The sequence below is a fragment of the Malaclemys terrapin genome, chromosome 1 (genome assembly GCF_027887155.1).
Source record: "Malaclemys terrapin pileata isolate rMalTer1 chromosome 1, rMalTer1.hap1, whole genome shotgun sequence".
Classification (NCBI taxonomy): domain Eukaryota; kingdom Metazoa; phylum Chordata; order Testudines; family Emydidae; genus Malaclemys; species Malaclemys terrapin.
In genome coordinates, this window is record NC_071505.1 from 159,362,158 (window position 1) to 159,384,142 (window position 21,985).

At 43.5% G+C, this 21,985-nt stretch overlaps 1 protein-coding gene across 7 annotated transcripts in view; it reads right to left on the bottom strand.

Moving 5' to 3' along the window:
* The window catches only part of CBLB (Cbl proto-oncogene B), a 209,838-nt gene extending 188,337 nt beyond the window's left edge, over positions 1 to 21,501 (bottom strand). Inside the window, exons 1-3 of one of the 7 annotated variants that reach the window (XM_054045325.1) lie at positions 21,244 to 21,501; positions 20,089 to 20,268; positions 8,250 to 8,500 (exon numbers count right to left, since the gene is read on the bottom strand). In XM_054045325.1, the coding sequence (XP_053901300.1) occupies positions 8,250 to 8,500; positions 20,089 to 20,256 (419 nt within the window). In that variant the 5' untranslated portion in view covers positions 20,257 to 20,268; positions 21,244 to 21,501. The other 6 variants (XM_054045350.1, XM_054045346.1, XM_054045358.1 and 3 more) reach the window with 6 other exon arrangements.
* Positions 21,502 to 21,985: the final 484 nt, after the last annotated feature.

Here is a 21,985-nt window from a genome sequence, read left to right on the forward strand (position 1 = left end):
CCGACTCACTGCTAACCTTGCTCCTGACCCTTTGCAGTGGTCCCCGGACACAATCCAAGCCTTTCAGTTACTCAAGGACAGTGTGGCCTCCTCCATGTCTCTCCGCCCCCCCAATTACAGCAAACCCTTTCACCTTTTTGTCCACGAGAGGGGCGGAATTGCTAGTGGCGTCCTTACCCAGCTGAGCGGGCCCCACCATTTCCCGCTTGCTTTTTACTCTCAGCAGATCGACCCTGTCGCTCAGGGAACCCCATCCTGCACCCGGACTCTGGCAGCAGCTGCCCTGCTGATCACAAAGGCAAAGAGCCTGACCCTGGGTCATTTTACCACGGTTTGGACCTCTCATGCCTTGTCAGCCCTTCTGCGTAGGGGCACAACCCAAGTCTTTTCGGCCCATCGTCAGCAACAGCTAGAGGCCGAACTCTTAGAAGACACTAACCTAATTTTTGAAAGGTGTGGGCCCCTTAATCCAGCTACCTTGCTTCCTGACCTGCCAGTCCTCCAGGATCAGCACGACTGTTTGGAAGTAGTTTATAGCATCTTACAAATAAGGGACCTGGCTTATGCCGGATGGCTGAGCCTGCCTCCCTCGCTCCACATACCCCATGGCAGTTCACTGGCACCATGATAAGGGGGGTCACTACGGCACGCACGCCCTTGTGGACACCATCGCTCGCTTTTGGTATGCTCCAGGCATTCAACCCTACTTCCTGTCAATAGTGAAAGCATGCAGCACATGTCAGCGTAATGGACCTGCTCCGCCTCTTAAAAAATTAAGGGTGGAAGACCTCCGCCTGCTGCTCCATTTCAACATCTTCAAATTGACTTTGCAGATATGCCAAAGGCTTTTGGAAAAAAGCACCTCCTTGTTTTGGTTTGCCCTCTGACTTCCTGGGTCGAAGCTTTTCCTACTGCTAATTGTACTGCTGCCACAGTGGCGAAGATTCTCCTTAGAGACATTGTACCCCGTTTTGGCATCCCTCTCGTGCTTGACTCAGATCACGGACCTCACTTTACTGGTCATGTCCTTGGCCGTTTAGAACAAGGACTGGGCATTTCACACTCCTTTCATACACCCTACCACCCCCAGTCTGGCGGGAAAGTTGAGCGTATGAATAGGGAGCTTAAGTTTACATTGGCTAAATACAGTCAGGAAACAGGGTTAAAGTGGCCTCAGGTACTTCCCTTGGTCCTGTTTCACCTTCGTACTCGCCCAACCCGTGTATTGGGATTATCCCCCTTTGAACTGCTCTATGGACACCCCTCTTTCAAAGGCAGGGCGCTACCACGTGCTGATGTTTCACTATTGGGAGGGGATCATATGACCGCGTGCCAGTTTCTCTCCCTACAGGCTCGCCTCCGTACCCTTTGGAAAGCCTCGCAGTTTTCCCAGACCGTGCCGCTGGAAGAACAGATCCACCCGTTCCAACCAGGGGACTTCGTCTGGGCCAAAAAGTTCATTCGTGGCGACACCCTCCAGCCGAGGTTTACTGGACCCCACCAGGTTCTTTTAACAACCCAGACTGCAGTGTTCCTGGAAGGATGCAAATCCTGGATCCACCACTCCCACGTCAAGCCAGCCGTAGTGGACCACAGTGACGGACCAGCAGCTCTTGCCACCACTGAGGACACTGCCTCCAACCAGTGGACCAGCTTACCTCTTTCAGACATCAGACTTAAATTGACTCGGCAAAAATGAGAGGACCTTTTATTCTGACAACTGTATGTTTTTTATTATGCCTTTTTAGTTTATTTTCTACTTATGAAGATAATGCTTTTATTAGATATTCCCACAAGGTTAAAACTCGTATTTTAGGAAATAGAAGTAATTGCTGGGTATGTACTCAATTTCCAGTAAATGCAGAACAGGGACTACTAGAATCTTTAACCAATGAAACCGTGACCCTATTTGAGAATCAGGCCGGGGAAATGTCCCAGCTGCGCCAGTTAGCTTTGCAAAACCACATGGCTTTAGACATAATGTTAGCAGCCCAGGGAGGAACTTGTGCCCTCATAAATGAAGAATGCTGTGTTTTTGTAAATGACACCTACTCTGACACTTTTCAATGTACCAAACATCTAAGGGAAATGGCTAAGAACTACTCCTCTGGCCAGCCACCTTATAATTGGTGGGGAGCCTTATGAAATTGGCTGCCTGGATTTGGGTGGGTTAAAAAAACTCTTGGTGGGTATTGTTGGGGCCATAGTAATCCTTATAATACTGTGTTGCTGTATTCAGTGTGTCCCCTCCCTCATAAACTCATGTAGGTCAGTTTATTCTTTTCCTACTTCAGCCAAGGGCCTTACTCTCTTCAAGTTGGCCGAGGCTGAAATTGCCAAGCGGCCCTTGGCTCCTTTAAATGGGGTGTAGCTTTTGGTAAATAGTTATCCCAAAGCTACAAATGGAGGAATGTTGAGTCTGAACTTTTGATGAGCTTAAACTTAACCCAGACTTGATGTCTCTGTCTGAACTTTTAACCAAAGCTCTGACCTGCGAACTACTCATGACACCCCCCCCTCCCCTTAAGTAGCCATCTCCCCTTATCTCTTTTTGAATATACATTTTAACCTGTTTTATCCTGTAAAATCTTGTTTGATTATGCATGACCATTATGATCTGTTAATCACTTTGTTTACTTCTGTGTATAAATATTGATGCTCACCCCTAATAAATTTGCCACACTTACTCTGAAGCCTTTCAAGCTAAGGATAGTGTGAGCCCGTTGATCAACGAATTGGTGTCTGGTCTCTGACAGATTGTGAGCCCCATACCAACTCCGCACGAACTCGGGTGCTGGAGAGGTGAGTGAGGACTTGCTTTTTACCTAACACAAAAATGCTTTCTTACATTGTTTTGTTTCAGGTCAGGTTTCGGGGAGGGAGTGGAAACTCACTGCAACCTAAAAACTTTCAGAGAATCTAATTTCCATTTTCACCTCCTGCATACCCACCCACCTGCCCTCCTACCTCAAAAGAGGTTTTCTTCACCTTGCAGTTTTATTTTGCAAAGTAACATTGCTAATAATCTTCCAGTTACTAATCTATTTTAAAATGGATATAGAAAATCTTGCCTGTGGTACTGAAAACGAATTCAAGATGTTGATAAATATCCAAAATGGGGGAGGCGGCGTGGGAGGCGGACAACTGAGATAAACATATAAAAATGGCAGGTGACTACTTAAATCACAGGGAAGGGCTTTGAAGCCTAGATTCCAGTGAAAGCTGCTCTGATTTCTTTTCAAAGCTTCTCTTTCTGAACTGATCAGAATAAAACATGTGTTTCAGAAATAACATTTAATTTTTAGACTTAGCCTCAATATAGGAATTGCCAGATCACAACAGACCACAGATTCATCCTACTTTATGCTATGTAACTCTGGACTAAACAGTTCAGTCCAGGATTTACTGAAGACAAAAGACATCACCTGTCTGGAAAACCGGATGGCTCAGGGGACTGCTAATGGGATGTGGAATTTTTCATCTCAAGGTCACCGATTCAAATCCAGTCTAGGTTGACAGACAGCAAATTTCATTACCTTTCAACAGCTGCTCAGCAGTCGATGTGAAATGAACTGGTGGCCAAACACTATTTCTCTAAGTACAGCTGTGAGCATCCCAATTAGTGTCTTTCTTGAATGTCTGTATTCCATTAATATAATGAATCTGTTGATCAACGTCTAGGCGCCTTTACTAAAACAAAAACCACCAGCCAATCAATTTGAACTTGAATTTTGAACTCCCCGAAACTTGAGATACCTTCGTAAACATCTCAACACCAAACTCTAACTTTGCCACAGTAGGGAAGGAGAGGAGGACAGTAATTTCCAAAGTAAGAACATAAGAACGGCCGTACCGGGTCAGACCAAAGGTCCATCTAGCCCAGTATCCCGTCTACTGACAGTGGCCAATGCCAGGTGCCCCAGAGGGAGTGAACCTAACAGGTAATGATCAAGTGATCTCTCTCCTGCCATCCATCTCCACCCTCTGACAAACAGAGTGTAGGGACACCACTCCTTACCCATCGTGGCTAATAGCCATTAATGGACTTAACCTCCATGAATTTATCCAGTTCTCTTTTCAACGCTGTTATAGTCCTAGCCTTCACAACCTTCTCAGGTAAGGAGTTCCACAAGTTGACTGTGAGCTGTGTGAAGAAGAACTTCCTTTTATTTGTTTTAAACCTGCTGCCTATTAGTTTTATTTGATGACCCCTAGTTCTTGTATTATGGGAATAAGTAAATAACTTTTCCTTATCCACTTTCTCCACATCACTCATAATTTTATATACCTCTATCATATCCCCCCTTAGTCTCCTCTTTTCCAAGCTGAAAGTCCTAGCCTCTTTAATCTCTCCTCATATGGGACCCTCTCCAAACCCCTAATCATTTTAGTTGCCCTTCTCTGGACCTTTTCTAGTGCCAGTATATCTTTTTTGAGATGAGGAGACCACATCTGTACGCAGTATTCGAGATGGGGGCGTACCATCGATTTATATAAGGGCAATAATATATTATCTGTCTTATTCTCTATCCCCTTTTTAATGATTCCTAACATCCTGTTTGCTTTTTTGACCGCCTCTGCACACTGCATGGACATCTTCAGAGAACTATCCACGATGACTCCAAGATCTTTTTCCTGATTTGTTGTAGCTAAATTAGCCCCCATCATATTGTATGTATAGTTGGGGTTATTTTTTCCAATGTGCATTACTTTACATTTATCCACATTAAATTTCATTTGCCATTTTGTTGCCCAATCACTTAGTTTTGTGAGATCTTTTTGAAGTTCTTCACAGTCTGCTTTGGTCTTAACTATCTTGAGCAGTTTAGTATCATCTGCAAACTTTGCCACCTCACTGTTTACCCCTTTCTCCAGATCATTTATGAATAAGTTGAATAGGATTGGTCCTAGGACTGACCCTTGGGGAACACCACTAGTTACCCCTCTCCATTCTGAGAATTTACCATTAATTCCTACTCTTTGTTCCCTGTCTTTTAACCAGTTCTCAGTCCATGAAAGGACCTTCCCTTTTATCCCATGACAACTTAATTTATGTAAGAGCCTTTGGTGAAGGACCTTGTCAAAGGCTTTCTGGAAATGTAAGTACACTATGTCCACTGGATCCCCCTCGTCCACATGTTTGTTGACCCCTTCAAAGAACTCTAATAGATTAGTAAGACACGATTTCCCTTTAGAGAAAGGATGTTGACTTTTGCCCAACAATTTATGTTCTTCTATGTGTCTGACAATTTTATTCTCTACTATTGTTTCAACTAATTTGCCCGGTACCAATGTTAGACTTACTGGTCTGTAATTGCCGGGATCACCTCTAGAGCCCTTTTTAAATATTGGCATTACCTTAACTGGGTACAGAAGCCAATTTAAAGGACAGGTTATAAACTCTACTTAATAGTTCTGCAATTTAGAAAGCTTTCCACTGAGAATACATGTCATCAATAACTGGATGTTCCAGTTCAAGGTCTGTTAATTCAACTATCCTAGGCTGTGTCTACACTGCCACTTTCAGTGCTAAAACTTTAGTCGTTCAGGGGTGTGGAAAAACGCTCCCCCCACCACCTCCAAGCAATAAAAGTTTTAGCACTAAAAAGCTACTACTTTTTTGGTTTTTTTTTTTTTAAATCACCGGGAGAGCTCTCCCCCAGCAAACACTGCCCACGTCACAGCGCTGGCGTGGCTGTGCTGCCGCATCCGCGCTCTAAAGTGGACAGTGTAGATGTACCCTTAGTTGATCTCAACTATCAATAGAGACAGCATGGAGAGAAGAGGAATACTCTACAAAGATCCTAAACCACTGATCTCTTTATAGGGCACACCACCATCTAGAAACAAAATGGAAGCTTTTCTAGTGCATGAAGTACACACATAATGAAAAGGCACCAGCAAATAACAGTTAGTGCAGAATGCAACTGCAAGTGTCCAAGTGGGTTGCCTGTCTGAAAGTGCTAAGCCTCTTCAAAGAAGCCAAAAGACTAAGTGGCCATGGGAACTGAGAGGGATTTTGTCCTTGCCTTTGAAGTCCTACATAATTCTACTCCTCCCTAGTTACTAACTTGTCTCTTCTCACCTCACCCCAGCCGCCCCTACCAATAATACCAGCCACAACCCTCTCTCACCCAGTCTCCCCATTTGTCTCAACCATTTTCACACCTTCCCATTACCCCGGGGGCACCCTATTTCAGCTAATCTCCAAAGACCACCAGCTTCTCCTCCACACCCACTTTTGTTGTGTCGCCTACAAGAGAGTAGCTGACATTGGCTAGACCAGTGGTCTCCAACCTTTTTACGCACGAGATCACTTTTTAAATTTAAGTGCAACCCAGGATCTACTCCACCCCTTCCCCAAGGCCCCACTCACTCCACCCCCCCTCCCTCCATTGCTCACTCTCCCCCACCCTCACTCACTTTCATCGGGCTGGGGCGCGGGCTCTGGGCTAGGGCCGAGGTATTCTGAGTGTGGGAGAGGGCTCCGGGCTGAGCCTGGGGCTTGCGTGCAAGCTCTAAGAGGCAGTTTGGATGCAGTAGGGGACTCCGGGATGGGGCAGGGGGTTGGGGTGCAGGCTCTGGGAGGAGGCTCAAGGCTGGGGCAGGGAGTACAGGTGGAAGTATGGGGTGCTGACTCCGGGAGGGGGCTCAGAGCTGGGCCAGGGGTTGGGGTGCAGGAGGGGTGCGGGCTCCCACCAGGCAGCGGCACAGCAGGGCTAAGGCAGACTCCCTGCCTGCTCTGGCCCCGTGCCACTCCCGGAAGCTGATTGCACGTCTCTGTGTCTGTCTGGTGGGCGGTCTCCACGCACTCCCCCCTCCCTGCAGGCAGTCCTCACGACAGTTCCCCATTCATGGCCAATGGGAGCTGTGGGGGCGGTGCCTACAGGCAGGAGTAGTGTCCTCCCTCTCCTTCCCCTCCCATGCAGGGAAGTTCCGGCCACTTCCAGAAGCGGTGCTGGGCCAGGGAGCCTGCCTTAGCCCTGCTGCACTTCCGGATTTTTAGTGGCCGGAGACTGCAACCTACCGGCAGAGGCTCCACGATCAACCAGTCGATCGCGACCTACCAACCTAGACTGAAGGGCAGTGAGGGATTTATAAAAATAAGTATATATTTTGATTGTATAGTTTATCCCTCTCAGTTACTCTTCACTTGCTGTTTGTCCTCTCAGACTGCCAGGTATGCATACACAGCACAAACTGAAAGGAGGGCACTGCTGGAATATAAGTAACTTATATCACTAGGATTCAGCTCTTCCAGGACATGATTTGCAGGGTACTGGAGGAAACTCATCCTGTCATCTCTCATACTACACTGAAACTAAGTGGTTTTAACCTCCAGTTCAACATCTTTAATGAACATAAATGTAACTTGCCCTTTACCCCTTTTCAAAACCCCTTCTTTCTTTCTATGGTAACTCAAATTCTGTGCCTGACTAGCATAACTGTCTGAAAAAACAGACAGCCTGCAGAAGTCTTATTTTTTCTGGACGGACAACTCTAAAAATACAACATCTTGTGTTTGTTTGAATTAATCTAAAGAATATTCCAATGAAGATTCTTGCATTACGGAAGCAGACCCATGATACAAGTGCGCCCCCATACATATCTTTTCTAAACCAGAAGTGAGCACCCAGTAAAACTGAAGAAGGTAAAAGCTAACAAGTAAGCGCATACTGACTGCTACACACAAACAGGACAACAGTGTCCCGTTAACAGCACCAGCTCTCAGCAAAGCAGAAATCAATTAGACCTTTCAAAAGGCTTCTCAGCACCACTCTGAAGGATCAGCACCCTACGCAACCCGTGATCTCTCCAAGAGTTCTAAGCATCGCACAGTTTTGTTCCATTTTATTACTGGGGAAAATGTCAGTCAATATCCATAGTGGATCTCTCAATTTCTCTTTGTAAGCAGTAGATTACATTGGCAATGCTCTAACTAGAGGGTCTCTCTCTCTTAGGAAAGGAGCTACATACTGTAGGTCAGCTGAACGAGTAATTCTTAAGAAATACATGTTTTATATAGGAAATGCCCTTAGTTATAAATTCCTGTACAGTGACACATAAAGAGTACCTAGTAGAACAAAACCAGTGAATTACTGATTGACTTGCAGGGTCACTGCATCCAAGCAATAAATATTTTCCTCTTTAAATAACTAAAATGTCAAAACATTGTGGATATAAATAAACAATGTTAAAAATGCGGACAAGCAAGACAATCTACATTGATATGTAAATATTTCTCTTACCTGTCCTGAGACTGTTCCTCATACATTCGCTCCTTGCCTTCTTTAAAGAGTCTTATAGCCCGTTTTGATTTTTTCATGAGACTGTCAATGTAGATTTTAAAATATTCATTCTCACTGAGTTGTGCAAGTTTCTGGTTGTCGTCACAGTTGCCCAGTATAAGTCGCAAATGTTGATAAGTGTCTGGTAAAATGTCAAGTATGTAAGGTGGGCTGTTTTTCAATTGAAGTTTGGGATTTTGGCACAGTCTGACCTAGAAGCAAAAACCACAATGTTTAAAAAGGCACTTTCTGATCACTGCACATCTGAAAAAAATATGTAGGGGCAAAAAGTGATTTGACATCTTGAAATAAGCAGAGGCAAGTATACTTCTCAGGCCTCCAAGCAGGGAGGTCTAAAAATTCTGCTTTGACTTATATCCCTGCAATGCCACTGATGTCATTGTTATTTTCTAGTTTATGGAGAACTTAACCTTCTATTGGCATTTGTAAGAATCATCAAGTAGTCCTAGCCACTCCTCTCCGCATTTTATGCATGTGTTCTTTTAATAGGAGCACCTTTGCCTGCCTGCTCTGCACCACATATACTACAGAGACCCTAAAAAATGCATTATTATAAACTCAACATTTGCAACTTCAGGGTTCTACTAAAAGATGGCATCTACATGTACCTTGAGTCATTACATTTTTAACTGTGACCCATTTATATTTATTATTAATTATTATTATTATATATATATATATATATATATATATAATTTCCTTTTAAAAACAAATGACAAACAGAATAAGCTTCAAATGAATAGTTAAATTTCTATTTTGTACATATTTATTTGAATCAAACCTACCATGCAAAGTGCTTCTTACACCAACCACGACAGCCTGCTCCTCAATGGGGAATGTATGCACGTATTTAAAATACTGCCTTCACAATTTAATTGACTTTTTTAAACCATCTTGTGATCTTGTTAGATCTCATGACTAAGTAGGTTTAGGCCTGACCAGTCTTGGATTAAAAAAAAAAAAAAATCCAGGTAAATCCAGGTGCAGTAAGAAATTGTGTTAACGACCCAGTGAGCACCATTCTTCACTCCAAGCTAGAACTAAACTAATGTCCCATATGTTCGCAGGGGACACTGTGCCACTAAAGATGCAAACTTCAAGATGACCCTTATTATCCACTTTGAAAGAGCAGAATGTTAGTCCTGTGTTCTGACCATATACCAATTAAAGGCAGTTCTATTCTGGCTACCTAAATTCTCCTATGATTTCAATTGAAGATGATATTTTACTGTTCTAAACTATTGTATAGACTTGACATACAGTTCCCTAGAGCTGCTGCATTCCACCCTACAGATGGTTGTATTTCACTGATGAACTAAGTGGTCCTCATATGTGTGATTCTATACAGAATTACTGTGGTACATATGCAGACACTCTACATATGTATATGTAGTAAATCAATGAAAATACTTATAAAAAAATAAATTGTAGTGTGATATACAGGTTTTATAGGCATGAGTTGAGGATTGCCTTTTTGGGGGGTAATGTGACTAAATCACTAATATGTAACTGTGATGGGGTGGACTAGGCCGAAAGGCCCCCGGCTGGAGCCTCAGGGGCCTGCCACACCCATCCCAAGAAAGGAGCAGTGGAGAGGTCCTCCAAGCAGGCTACAGTGGCTGCAGGAGAAGCAGCCAATCAGAGAAGCTGCAGGGAGCAGCGAGTGAGAGCCCAGCAGGCTCATATAAAAGGAGCTGTAGGGCCAGAGTGAGTGCAGTCTGCTTGCAGGGACTGGGGGAGCTAGAGGTGCTCCTGGCTGGCTGCGAGGGCTAAGGCGGATATCAATAGCAGGGACCAGGGAAGCGAGGAAATAGCTTCTGGCCAGCCACCAGGACTCACTGAAGACAGGCCCAGGGAAGAGACTGTCTGTAGAACTGCTAACCCCGGAAGGGAACTGATCTAGATTGACCCAGCTGGAGAGCCAGGGTCAGAGAACTAAAGGGCAGGCAACAAGCCCCCAGGGAGGAAACCATGGGGGTGCTGCTCCACCCCAGAGTAGGAACCTTCATATGCTTACTAACTAGAGTACTGAGATAGTCTGACCAACAGGGCCTGAGGACCAGAGCCCAGGGAGGCCTACAGGGATAGTGTAGGTGGCAGGGCCAGAGGACCGATTCGCTGAAGACCCGCCAAGAGATGCGTGCCGCCCTGCTTAACCGAACTGAAAGATTGCAGGCACTGAGAAAGGGAGTACTCAAGAGAAAGAGGGTGCTCACCCTGTTATAGTAATTAAACATGTTTTTTAACCTTCAAATATTGCCTGGGACAGATTTTCTATTCATACTAATGTCATGACTTCAAAATCCAATATCTTGGACAATTCCAGGGGAAGAGGCATCCCCCTAGAAACGCTAACCTATTTTCTGTGGTACAAAGCCTGAATTCTAGCCCTCCAAAGTCTTGAGATACCAACCATATCTTAAAATTGTCACTAATTCCTTGCTGCAACATAAACAGAGTGGAAAATTCCGTATTTGGCAGGAGTGGAGACAGAAGGAAAGCACATTGCAGTTTTTCTGAATGGAAGTGTTATGTACATATATTGTAATTAGGTCTAGGGTGGTTTTTGTACAGGTAAAACAGGTCAAAATTTAATTCAGTTCTGACTTTTAAAACTTATTACTAACCCAAGTAGGACACAACAACAGAACTCAAACTGGCAACCGTTGATGAGAAATTTTTATATTACAGAGGGGAAAGCATTTAAACACAAGATTTGTATGGGTTTTCTCCCTTATTTTTCTTGGCCCTCATTCACTGTGTATTTTTCAGTTGTAGTTTTCCTCTTTCCACCCTTTCACTTTATCTGAAGTAAAAAACGATTTGTGTCATCAGTTACTTTTTATGGGAGGGATTTTAGAATCACAAATAGAGGGTGATGATGTTCTTGAAGCATCTAGCCCGAGAAAGAGTGCTTATTCGGACAAAATATCAGCAAAAAACAAACCCAGAAAGTTACAATCATGCTAAATTGATCCACTTTTTAAAAATTAAACTGAAATTATCAACTCCTAACTCCTCCTAAGGAAACCAGATAATTAAAATAATTAGTTCTTATGTGGAAAGACACGCTGCACAAAGAGAAAAATCATACTAGTATAAGTGAAAGAAAGATGGCTTTATGTATACCAGAAAGGTGAACACACTATTTCACAGGGTATGCTGCCTGTATATACACAAGTTGCTTATTTTGGTTGAGGATTTTCTATGGCTGGATGGCCAGACAGTTGAACAAAGGGGACACTGTGAAAAAACAAGACTCAGTTCCTCTTTCAGGTACTTTAGAAAGTCTCTTTTAGTCCAATACAGTCATATATAGCTAACAACAGGATTCTGTGGTTGGTCTGGTTTACCATGCATCACTTTCTGCAGACTACATGGAGACCAATTACAGAACAGTACTAGACACCTCAAGATTAGCACTAGCCCTTCAGTTATATGAAAATATTTCAACAATAAAACTCAACTCCTCTTAAACTTATTAAAATGATAAAGTTATCACAAAACACGTGCTGGAGTTTAGTTCAAATGCTTAAAAGTCCAAGCACCCACTCACTAAGGTTGTGAAGGATTTTCTACACTTATTTTTATAGTGGACCAGATTTCAGTATGGAGGAAATGTGTCTGTAAAGAGATGGTTGTATAAACCATATGGCTCCTAGAGTCAGGATGTCCTGAGACTTACCACAAGGGTTCACATTAACAGTAAGCAACAAGAAATGACAACAGCTGACGTAAAAGGCTTCCTAAAGCAACCGAGCTCTCGTAGTACATACCTTTCTGAAAAACAAAGTCACACCACACTGAGCTTTATGACGCAAACCTTACATTAGCAATAGCACTGGGTATGAATCATCCCGGTTATTTTTTTTTATTGTGATTTGGATTAAGCATGTAAGCATTTAGTCTATCAAAGAAAAAAGAAACATTCATTCAGCAAGTTGAAAAAGAAACTTTTCCTTGACTGAGGCAAGTCAATGTGTATATAAGATCCTTGAGGTATCCTACGCATAACAGGATATCAACATATTATACCATGTTTATCACTGTGATACTGGGGCACCTTCTTCCTCTAGTGCATGGCCACAGTATGCAACCCATCCCATCAGAAACAAATTTCGTCATAATGACCCTTATATCTGTAATCTCCAGGCTTGACTACTGCAGTTCACATGGAATGAAACTCTCACCCTGAAAAACCATCTCTAGATAGCACAAAAATGCAACAACCCATCTACTCATCAACATGGCTCACTGTGAACACATTGCAACAATTCTCCATGTTCTCCATTAGATATAAAGGGCAGACTGTGATATCCTCTCTCACATTGGGATGTATCTTAACTCCAACAATGAAATAAACAGGATTACATTATTAGTAAGATGCTACCTAAATTGCAGAATTAAATGGGGTCCTTATATTCAAAGGTTTCCATGGGACTGCTCAGAGCTACCCTAGACATCACATCCTTTTTCCCCCCACCACTCTGACTTCCCTTCACAGCTTCTCTTCACTGGCTCAAACAGTCAACGGTGTGGGAGACCCTCATAAGGCAAACTTTCAGGGGAACTGGACCTAGACTATGGAATTTCTCTCTGCAAGAGACAAGGAATACAAACTTCAAGGGCCACAGGCCCAAATGCAAAGCCTATTTTTTCCATGTAGCTTTCCCTCCCAATAGCTCTTCTCAAAAAAAATCAATTCTACACATACAAAAAAAGGTGATACCTATTCAAGTTCTATCTTAATGGCAGGGAAAGGAGAGAGAGCATTCACTTTATTTTTCTCTAACTACATGGGAGGTGCTCAGTAAGTATGCTGATGAGGGTCATACACAGTAAGTACCTAGACAGATAACATTTTGAAGTAGTAGGATAAAAAAATTTAAGCAAATATGACTAAGTTAGACAATATTTTAAAGTATCTGCAGATTAGAGGGAAGAGATTTCCATTGCATGTATTTAGCCATTTGATTTCATGTAGAAAACTGTGTGTTCTGTTTGTTCCATGATGATCTTTCTGAAAAATTGTTTTTAAAAGTCACAGGTTTAATGCTTTGATAAAACAGCTGTACACTGCCAAGCAAAGCACAGCAACACTTACACACCAGGATATGTTTAAATGCCACAATGCTGGTCAAGGCCCATGTGAAAAAAGTTACTAATGGCAACAGAATAAGTATCTGCTGACTATGACTCCTACTAAATTCTCAATAATCAGCTGAACCCAATGGACGTGACAATTAGAGTATCAGTGACTAGTACATTTCCAAGGTTACAATTTGAAAGGCTCTACTTAACCAGCATCTTCTGCCACACAGTGCAGAAACATCACAAGATGCAAACAAATTGGCTCAGAATACCATACACGGATTGAAAGTGGCTATGCAGCAAGATATTGTAACATTTCTGATCTCCAGAAAGCCACAGCGCTCACAATCCTAAAGAATGAATCTTGAAGAACGAAATGGCGGATTGGATACTGGGAAAATCACAAGGTGCAGAATCACCCATCAAAGCCCACTGCCCCCAAGACAGCATTAACTATCAATGCATTGGCATTGTACATTGCAGATGGGTATATTACCAAAAGGTAGAAAAAGACATCTGGAAGAGGCCATCTCACCAGAATGGATGAAGAGGCCTTTGCTAGGTGACTTCCACCCGTGGGAACAGTGGGTTGTCGAAGCTTCCATACCGTACCGGTGCGTGTTTTAATAAGGGCACGGGGATGCAAACGTAGCAGTGTTACTTTAAAAACAAAAAGTGCAGTGCTTTGATACGCTATTCATGCCATGTATCTGCCACATAGATATTCAGAAACAGGCAAAGGGACGCTCCCCTGGTTTTTCACTTGATTGCCTGTGTAACTAATTTTTTTTTATTTTGATCCTTTCTTTCTCCACAAGAGAGGTGTGTGGCCATAAGACTTTCAATCGATATTTAAAACACAGTGTAAGGACCAGTTCATATACCAAAGAACTCTGTGGTTATGATTTACTTAATTGGTTCCTTTGTGGTACTGTGAAGTTAAGTGACTTGGAAGGTTATACATTTCAAATGTTATATTGAGTGTTATAAAGAAGAAAGAATGTACACATTGGGTTTCACACTCGTTAACTGTACTCAATAGAGAGACACTGAATGTTAGAGAAAAATTGGATTTTGGCATCCCCTCATTTTAAAAAATGCATCACTGCTATAACTCTTTTAGTAATGTGGTTCTGCATAATCACAAAGCCAATAGTGCAAGCTTTGGGTACACATTGTGCTTTGCTCTTAGACTATATTAAACAGCAAATTAAATTGCTCTTCCTGCTTTCCATTATCTGGATAAAATTTATGGTGTGGACCATGATAAAACAACAATACAGTTTATACATGAATTTTACTTTCTATCACACTGCTTAACCATACTTCCCCCTAGTACTTCAGAGTACCCTATAGTGATTGAAAGTTGAAGCACTCATACATGGGAGCACAAATACAATCTTCTTTCAAAACATTTCACAATTTCACTAACTTGAAACACTTCAAATTAATGTGAACTCTCAGCTCTGAATAGCCAGACTATTAAAGGTGTTAATCTACTCTCACATTTACTTGGTAGGTGTTTTCCCCCTGCTACTCTCAAGTTAAAGCAGGGATGGGCAAACTTTTTGACCCGAGGGCTACATTGGGGTTGTAAAACTGGATGGAGGGCCAGGTAGGGAAGACAGTGCCTCCCCAAACACCCTGGCCCCCACCTCCTATCTGCCCACTTCCCGCCCCCAACTGCCCCCCTCAGAATCCCCGACCCATCCAACCCCCCCACTCCTTGTCCCTTAACTGCCCCCTCCCAGGACCCTCTGCCCCTAACTGCCCCCTGGGACCCCACCCCCATCCAACCCCCCTGCTCCCTGTCCCCTGATCCCATCCACACCCCCGCCCCTAGACAGGACCCCTGGAACCCCACACCTATCCAACCCCCCATTCCCCGTCCCCTGACCGCCCCCTCCCCCCCCATTCATCCGCCCCCTACACCCTGTCCCCTGACTGCTCCCGGGGCCCCCCGCCCCTTATACAACCCCCCGGCACCGGCCCACTTACCATGCCGAGCAGAGCATGCAGAGCAGCATGTCTGGCTGCTGCGCCAGCCGAAGCCAGACACGCTGCCGCGCTGCTCGACAGGAGCATGCAGCTCCGCTGCCCAGAGTGCTGCCCGCGCGGCAGCGTAGGTCTGCGGGGGAGGGGAGACAGCAGGGGAGGGGCCGGGGGCTAGCCTCCCCAGTCGGGTGCTCAGGGACCGGGCAGGACAGTCCCACGGGCTGGATGTGGCCCACGGGCCGCAGTTTACCCACCTCTGAGATAAAGGCATGCCCCTTATAGGAATGTACTTTTGTTTTCTAGATTTTGAAATCTATTATACTTATGATTTTGCTGCAATATCATCAGATGTTAGAAGGCCTTTCCAATGTATCTTCAATATACTTTATAGAAAGTAAAATTAATAATTACAAATCATTAAAGTCTATCACACCAATATTAACCAAATCTGAAATTTATTCTCATATGTAGGTGCTGCATTTTATTTTGGGAAAAAAAAAAAAAAAAACAGTCATACACTATATCAAAGAATTAACTTTATTATGAGTCCAAAGCTATCGGATGTATTCACTAGCACAAAACTACCACTGGAAATTATGTCCAGCTTTCTGGAACATGAAACAGGAGCATCACCCAAAGCGTGGTATTATGCGAGGTAATGACATAAACCAATGCTCAAAAACATTTTGATGTAACTACTGCTTATCCATTCAAAAATAGGAGTTTGTACAGAAATATAAAAAATTGATTGATATTAAATCTATTGTTAATCAGGAGTTGTTAAACATATAACTTAACTCTCTTTATTGTGTATCAGTAAACTTTATAAAAAGTAAGTTTAGATTCAGCTTGACACTGCCCCATATGCACTGATGTGTTTACTTGTAACTACAAGACTCAGTAGAGACTCGGTAGAGACTGGATCAGGAACAATTAATTTTATATTTTTCGCAAGTATTCTCAGTAGTAAATATTTACCAGAGGGGACTTTATCTAGAATGTCATGCCATCACATTTTGTTCTATCAATTTTGACAGAGTTCTTTCAACTACCAAAGGAAAGCTGTGGGTTTTTTTTAAAACTGGTACCAAAGAGATTTCAAGGTGAGATACTGTATATGAAGTTGCAGCCTTAATCCTGTTCTCATAGCTAAAATATAAAACCATGAAAAACAGAGTAATCATGAAGTCTCAAAATTGACAGACCCTTAACTATAACAATTCCAAGTCATGGCAGGTAATATACATATGTAGATTTGCATGATGTTGCTAATGAACTTTACATACAGCATTATGTATTCTCCAAAAACCCTAATCCCACAATATAGTTATTTTACTTTGCATGATTTTATCAAGAGTGATTTGTAGTTTTGGATAATCCCACAATGCTTGTAAATAGAGCAACAAATATGTTTTGCTACTCAAGTTACTTCATATATGGAATCTCAACCAGTGAGAAAGAGCAGGGACAGCATGGTGATGAGCATAGGAAACAGAAACCAGAAAAATCTGAGATCTAAACCCAGTCTTGACTGTGGCTCTCTGTGTCCTTGGGCAAAACAACCTCTCTGTCTTGTTCTCTACAGATAGGGGAAGAGGAGAGATTATAGTTAAAGACAAATATTACCACTAGTAATTTAGGCCTTGAAACCACAGTCTGATCGCTGAGTGGGGACCCCTATGATTATGCAGAGACCCACTGAGTTCACTGGGACACTGTGTGGGCATGCATATGCTAAGGTTCACCAGACTGCAGGGTACAGGCCTACAACAGTATTTAAATGAACAGTTACTTGGGAAGGTTTCTAACTATTTCTGGTTTTAATCCCTGTTTTTGATTTAGATAGAGGAGAAATTTACCTTCCATTGCCTACTGCTGAGAAGGCAAATAAAGTCTAACACATTATGTTTATTCAAATGTGCTCTCTTCACTACAAGTACCAAATGCTTAACTTGAGTAAGTTACAGCATTTGGACACCATTACATCACCCTGTCTGGTATACTTTAATGTAATTTGGAAATAAAATTTGATTAACTGACAGCATCTTAAAGAGGATACATTGAAGATCAAAATTGAGGACACTTATTCAGTGAAACCAAAAAGAAAACAAGTGCAGCCTTTCCAAATAATTCTGCAGAACAGGCCACACAGTCTGTTTTGATGCACTGATGTAATAATGATGAAGTTATTCTATGAAAACTGAGTGACAGCAATCCATAATTCTAAACAATGAGATTAAGATTCAAACTAACCAAAGGAAAAACGCACTGTAAGGCTTTTGCATGGTCTGCCATACTATTGCAAAGAGGGAAATATCAAACTACATTCCCTGTATTGTTTCAAACATGATATAGACAGATGCCATCTTTTCAAGATGAAAACATCTTGCTACTGAAGAGTAGTGTCTGCCTCCAAGTGCCTATATTTGTTATATTAATTATGACACATTCCCTGTTTACAGAACTCAACCAAATTCAGATCTGGCAGCAATAGAAACAACTCCACTAAGTCTTTGGAGTAGCACCCATTTACATCACAGTTTAGAATTGTATTTATTAAAACAGCCCCTAAAGCTAAGTAATATTCTAGTGCAGTGGTTCCCAAACTTTTGTACTGGTGACCCCTTTCAAATAGCAAGCCTCTGAGTGCGACCCCCCCCCCCTTATAAATATATAAAAAAGTGTTTTTAATTTAACACCATTATAAACGCTGGATGCAAAGCAGGGTTTGGGGTGGAGGCTGACAGCTCGTGACCCCCTGAGGGGTCCTGACCCCAAGTTTGAGAAACTCACACCTTCTTGTCTAACTGTCTTAAATGAGCTATCTTGATTATCAGTACAAAAGATTTTTTCTCCTGCTAATAGCTCATCTTAATTAATTAGCCTCTTAGAGCAACTCCCACCTTTTCATGTTCTCTGTATATATATATATATATATATATATATATATCTCCTCACTGTATGTTCCATTCTATGCATCCGATCAAGTGGGCTGTAGCCCATTAAAGCTTATGCTCAAATAAATGTGTTAGTCTCTAAGGTGCCACACGTACTCCTGTTCTTTTTGCGGATACAGACTAACACGGCTGCTACTCTGAAACTTAACACCAGAGTTAGATCCTTAGGACATGTCTACACTACAATCTTAAATCAATCCAAGTTACATTGACTTACAGCCACCACAGCACTTCCACCAACTTACAAGGGGCAGTATGTGGTGGGGGGGTTGGGAGGGGGAGGCCCTGAGAGCCTGCCCAGACCCAACTGCCCTCCGGGGCTTCTTGCCTTCCTGCTCCCAGCTGGGAGTGAGGGGAAGCTACCGGGGGCTTCTCATCTCTGGTGGGGACATCCGCAGCTGGAGTCCGGCTGCTGTGCTCCTGGCAGGGTGCGGGGATCCCGGGAGACAGTAGGGCTCCCAGTGGGGAGCTTGGGTGACAGCCCAAGCGGGGAGCCTGGGTGGCAGCTCAGCTTGGAGCAGAGACAGCAGCCTGGCCCAGAGCCATAAAATTGACAAGAATGACAGCCAACAGCCGATGTAAAGAAGACACTGTGTTGCCCTAACTACACCAACATAAGCCCTACGGCTCTGTGGAGGTGGAGTTTTATGTCTGTGTAGTAGGGCACTTACATCTGCTGTAGTGTAGGCACTGCACTTACACTGTAGCGTAGCTGCCTTATGTCGACTTAACTCTGTAGAGTAGACCAAGCCTTAGGGTCACGTCTCCCTTGGTTCTAGGGCCTGATACTATCAGGTATTAAAACCTCAATCGTCAATGATCTCAAAGGAAAGCTTCCCTGTGCTGATTATCCTCAAAAATCAAGCCCTTTCCTACCTAATCACTCTGCCTCCTGAGACTTTTACCCAGACCGTAAGCAAACTATTCCTAACTTTAGTACAGCACCTTTTTAGCTAATTTGTACTTAGTTTATAGAAAGCTGTCACTTCCATTGTGTAGTATTTAATAAAATGTGTGACTTTGAGAAAGCAACATGTAGATGCTACAAGATCTATAAACCAACGTTCCATATCCCAACCCACAATAACTGTCAATAAAATACATTTCCAAATCAAAAATAAATAGTTGAGCAAAGAAGATGTAAGAGTACTTTTAAAAAAATCCACGGAAAATGCAGACAAAAGATTTAAAAATCAAGGATTTCTTACTAATCTGTTTACTCCATTAAGGGATAATCAGAGAGTGATTTTCTCCTCAGGCACAATTCTTACAAACAAACATGTATGCATATGACTGTCATGAGAGTGCTTTATAGGATGATTAGCTTAACTGAAGTTTCATGCTCAAGAGGTTTTGTTTGCAGACTGACTAAACGGGACCCACGTTGAAACATAAGGAATATTTGATGCAAAAGAAATAAATTAAGCAGTTTTTTCCCCAACAGGTTTACAAGTCTGAGTTATTCTGACGGACTCTGACCAACAAGAGCAGCAGGACTTAAGGCAAACATGTACATTTCCCCACTCAAACAAGATTTTAAAAAAAACATAGCCAGAGGCCAGAAAAATGAACAAATAGGTTTATCTGACCTAAAATGCAAGTCCGTCTCTTTTCAAAGAAGGACACACATGGCAAAAGAATAAAATCTGCAGGAAGATGTAGATTCTCACATGGACCCACGTAAATAACTTCCTTCCCCAACAGGAGAATACAATATGTACACAGACAAAACTTACCACTTTGTCCATTAGCTTCCAAGTCTTCTCCACAGTTCTGCGGTCAGCAGCTGCTTGCTTGGGGGGCCCCACAACATCCTGAATAGCATCTATGATGCCCAGAATACGCCCTTTGCGGGGGTTTCCTCCTCGGCCACCTGGGTTCCGGCCATTCAGGGAATTAGCCATCTGGGATCCGATCTTAACAAAAATAAAGAAATAAGAGAATTATCATAAGGTGTCCTAAAGACATTTTGTCATAAAAAAAAAAAACATACAGTGAAGTACCATTTTCTTTCCCCACTCAGAAAACAACAAGAGTATGTTTGGGAACTGGCTTAACTTTTTATGATGAAGAGTATAAATCCAACTGGGCTGAGTTTACACTGACAAGTAACCCTGGATTTGTTGTCAATGTATATATAAACAAGTTGAGGGAAATTTATACTTGTGAGTGGACTGACATAGACTTGATTTCACCCTATAAACAAAAACAACAAACCCATACGTACACAGTTGGGAGTACACACTTTCTGCTTCCACCCTCCCTAGACTCCTCATAAAGAAATAAAAGCGACTAGTAAACCTAACACTATTGAAGATCACTTACACTCCCCTGTTTGGTTTTCCAAAGACTCCAATAAACATACAGATGATCATGTACACTCACAGCTCACCAGGGACACAAGCTTGTCACCAGACAACAAAGGCATATGGACTTCCATTTGCCACGTTAAAAAAAAAAAGCCAACATGCCTGCGACGAGCAAATGTTTAGGACAACAAAATGAGCCATACATACGGTGTATTATCTCGTATAAAGAGTGAGAAACTGAAGAAGGGGAAAACCTTAAGGAGCAGGAAGGAAATTTCTTCTGAAAATCCAAGCTCCCTGAAGCTTTGTTTCACAGGAGAGACAGTTTTGCCCCCTTCTCTGTCCAATCTGAGCGGCTGGTGGTGGGGGGTAGAAAGCCAAAAAAGAAGTGCCCCCAATAAGTCTTCCCCTCCTTCTTTTCTCCCTCCCACCTTGTGCGCCTAGCTTCAGTCCCAGAGGCAAGGCAAGGACGCGTCCGTCCACCCACCCAGCAGCGTGTTAAATCCCAGTCGCGTTCCTGGTTCCGGAGGTTAGCTCTCTGCCCCTCGACAGCCACACATGCTCCCGTCTCTTTGCACGCACCGGCAGGCAGCAGAGCAGTGGGACTCTCCGGGGTGTCGCTTGTTGCTCGGGGGCGGCCGCTGCCCCCACAGGAAAACAGGAGAGTTAATTCATCATGGCCCGTATCTCGCTAGTCACCCAGGGGGCAGGGCTGGGGGCGTGCATGAAACAGGAGACAGCGCACAGAAATCCCCCCGCAGGCTGTGCTACCCCGCTCCTGGAAAGCGAGGCGCGCGCACCCGGGCAGGCTTCAGCGAAAGCTCCGCTCCCCCGCTGGGCTCCACTCTGCCCTTCCCTCCTCCCCCTCCTGCTGCTGCAGCAGCTGCTGCTCCGCTCCTTGAAACATACACACACTCCCCGACCCCAAGTCACTCCCACGCATGCGCACGGGAGAGGAGGCGGTAGGAAGGGGAGAATGGGCGCTTTTCCAGGGGGGCGGGACCCCAAGGCTCAGAACGTTAGCCAATCGGAAGGAGAAAAGGGCTTGCTTGAGAGGTCAGACAGCAAATGGGTGAGAGGCAAGGCTGGGCTGAACGGGCTAGAGCCCTCGGAAGGCAAGGGGGGGCGGGGGCAGAATAGGCTGGCCTCCAGAGTAGGATTGATGAGGGAATGGGCCAATGAAAGGGCTAGCCTGGGAGAGGCGGGGCTTCCGGTGCCGCCTCTTTCCCCCTGGTTTCTATCTGTCTGCTTCTTGATTTGGGGGGCGAGGAGAAGCAGCGGATAAGGGGAAGTGAAGGGGCAAGTGGAAGGGTGGGGGAGGAAA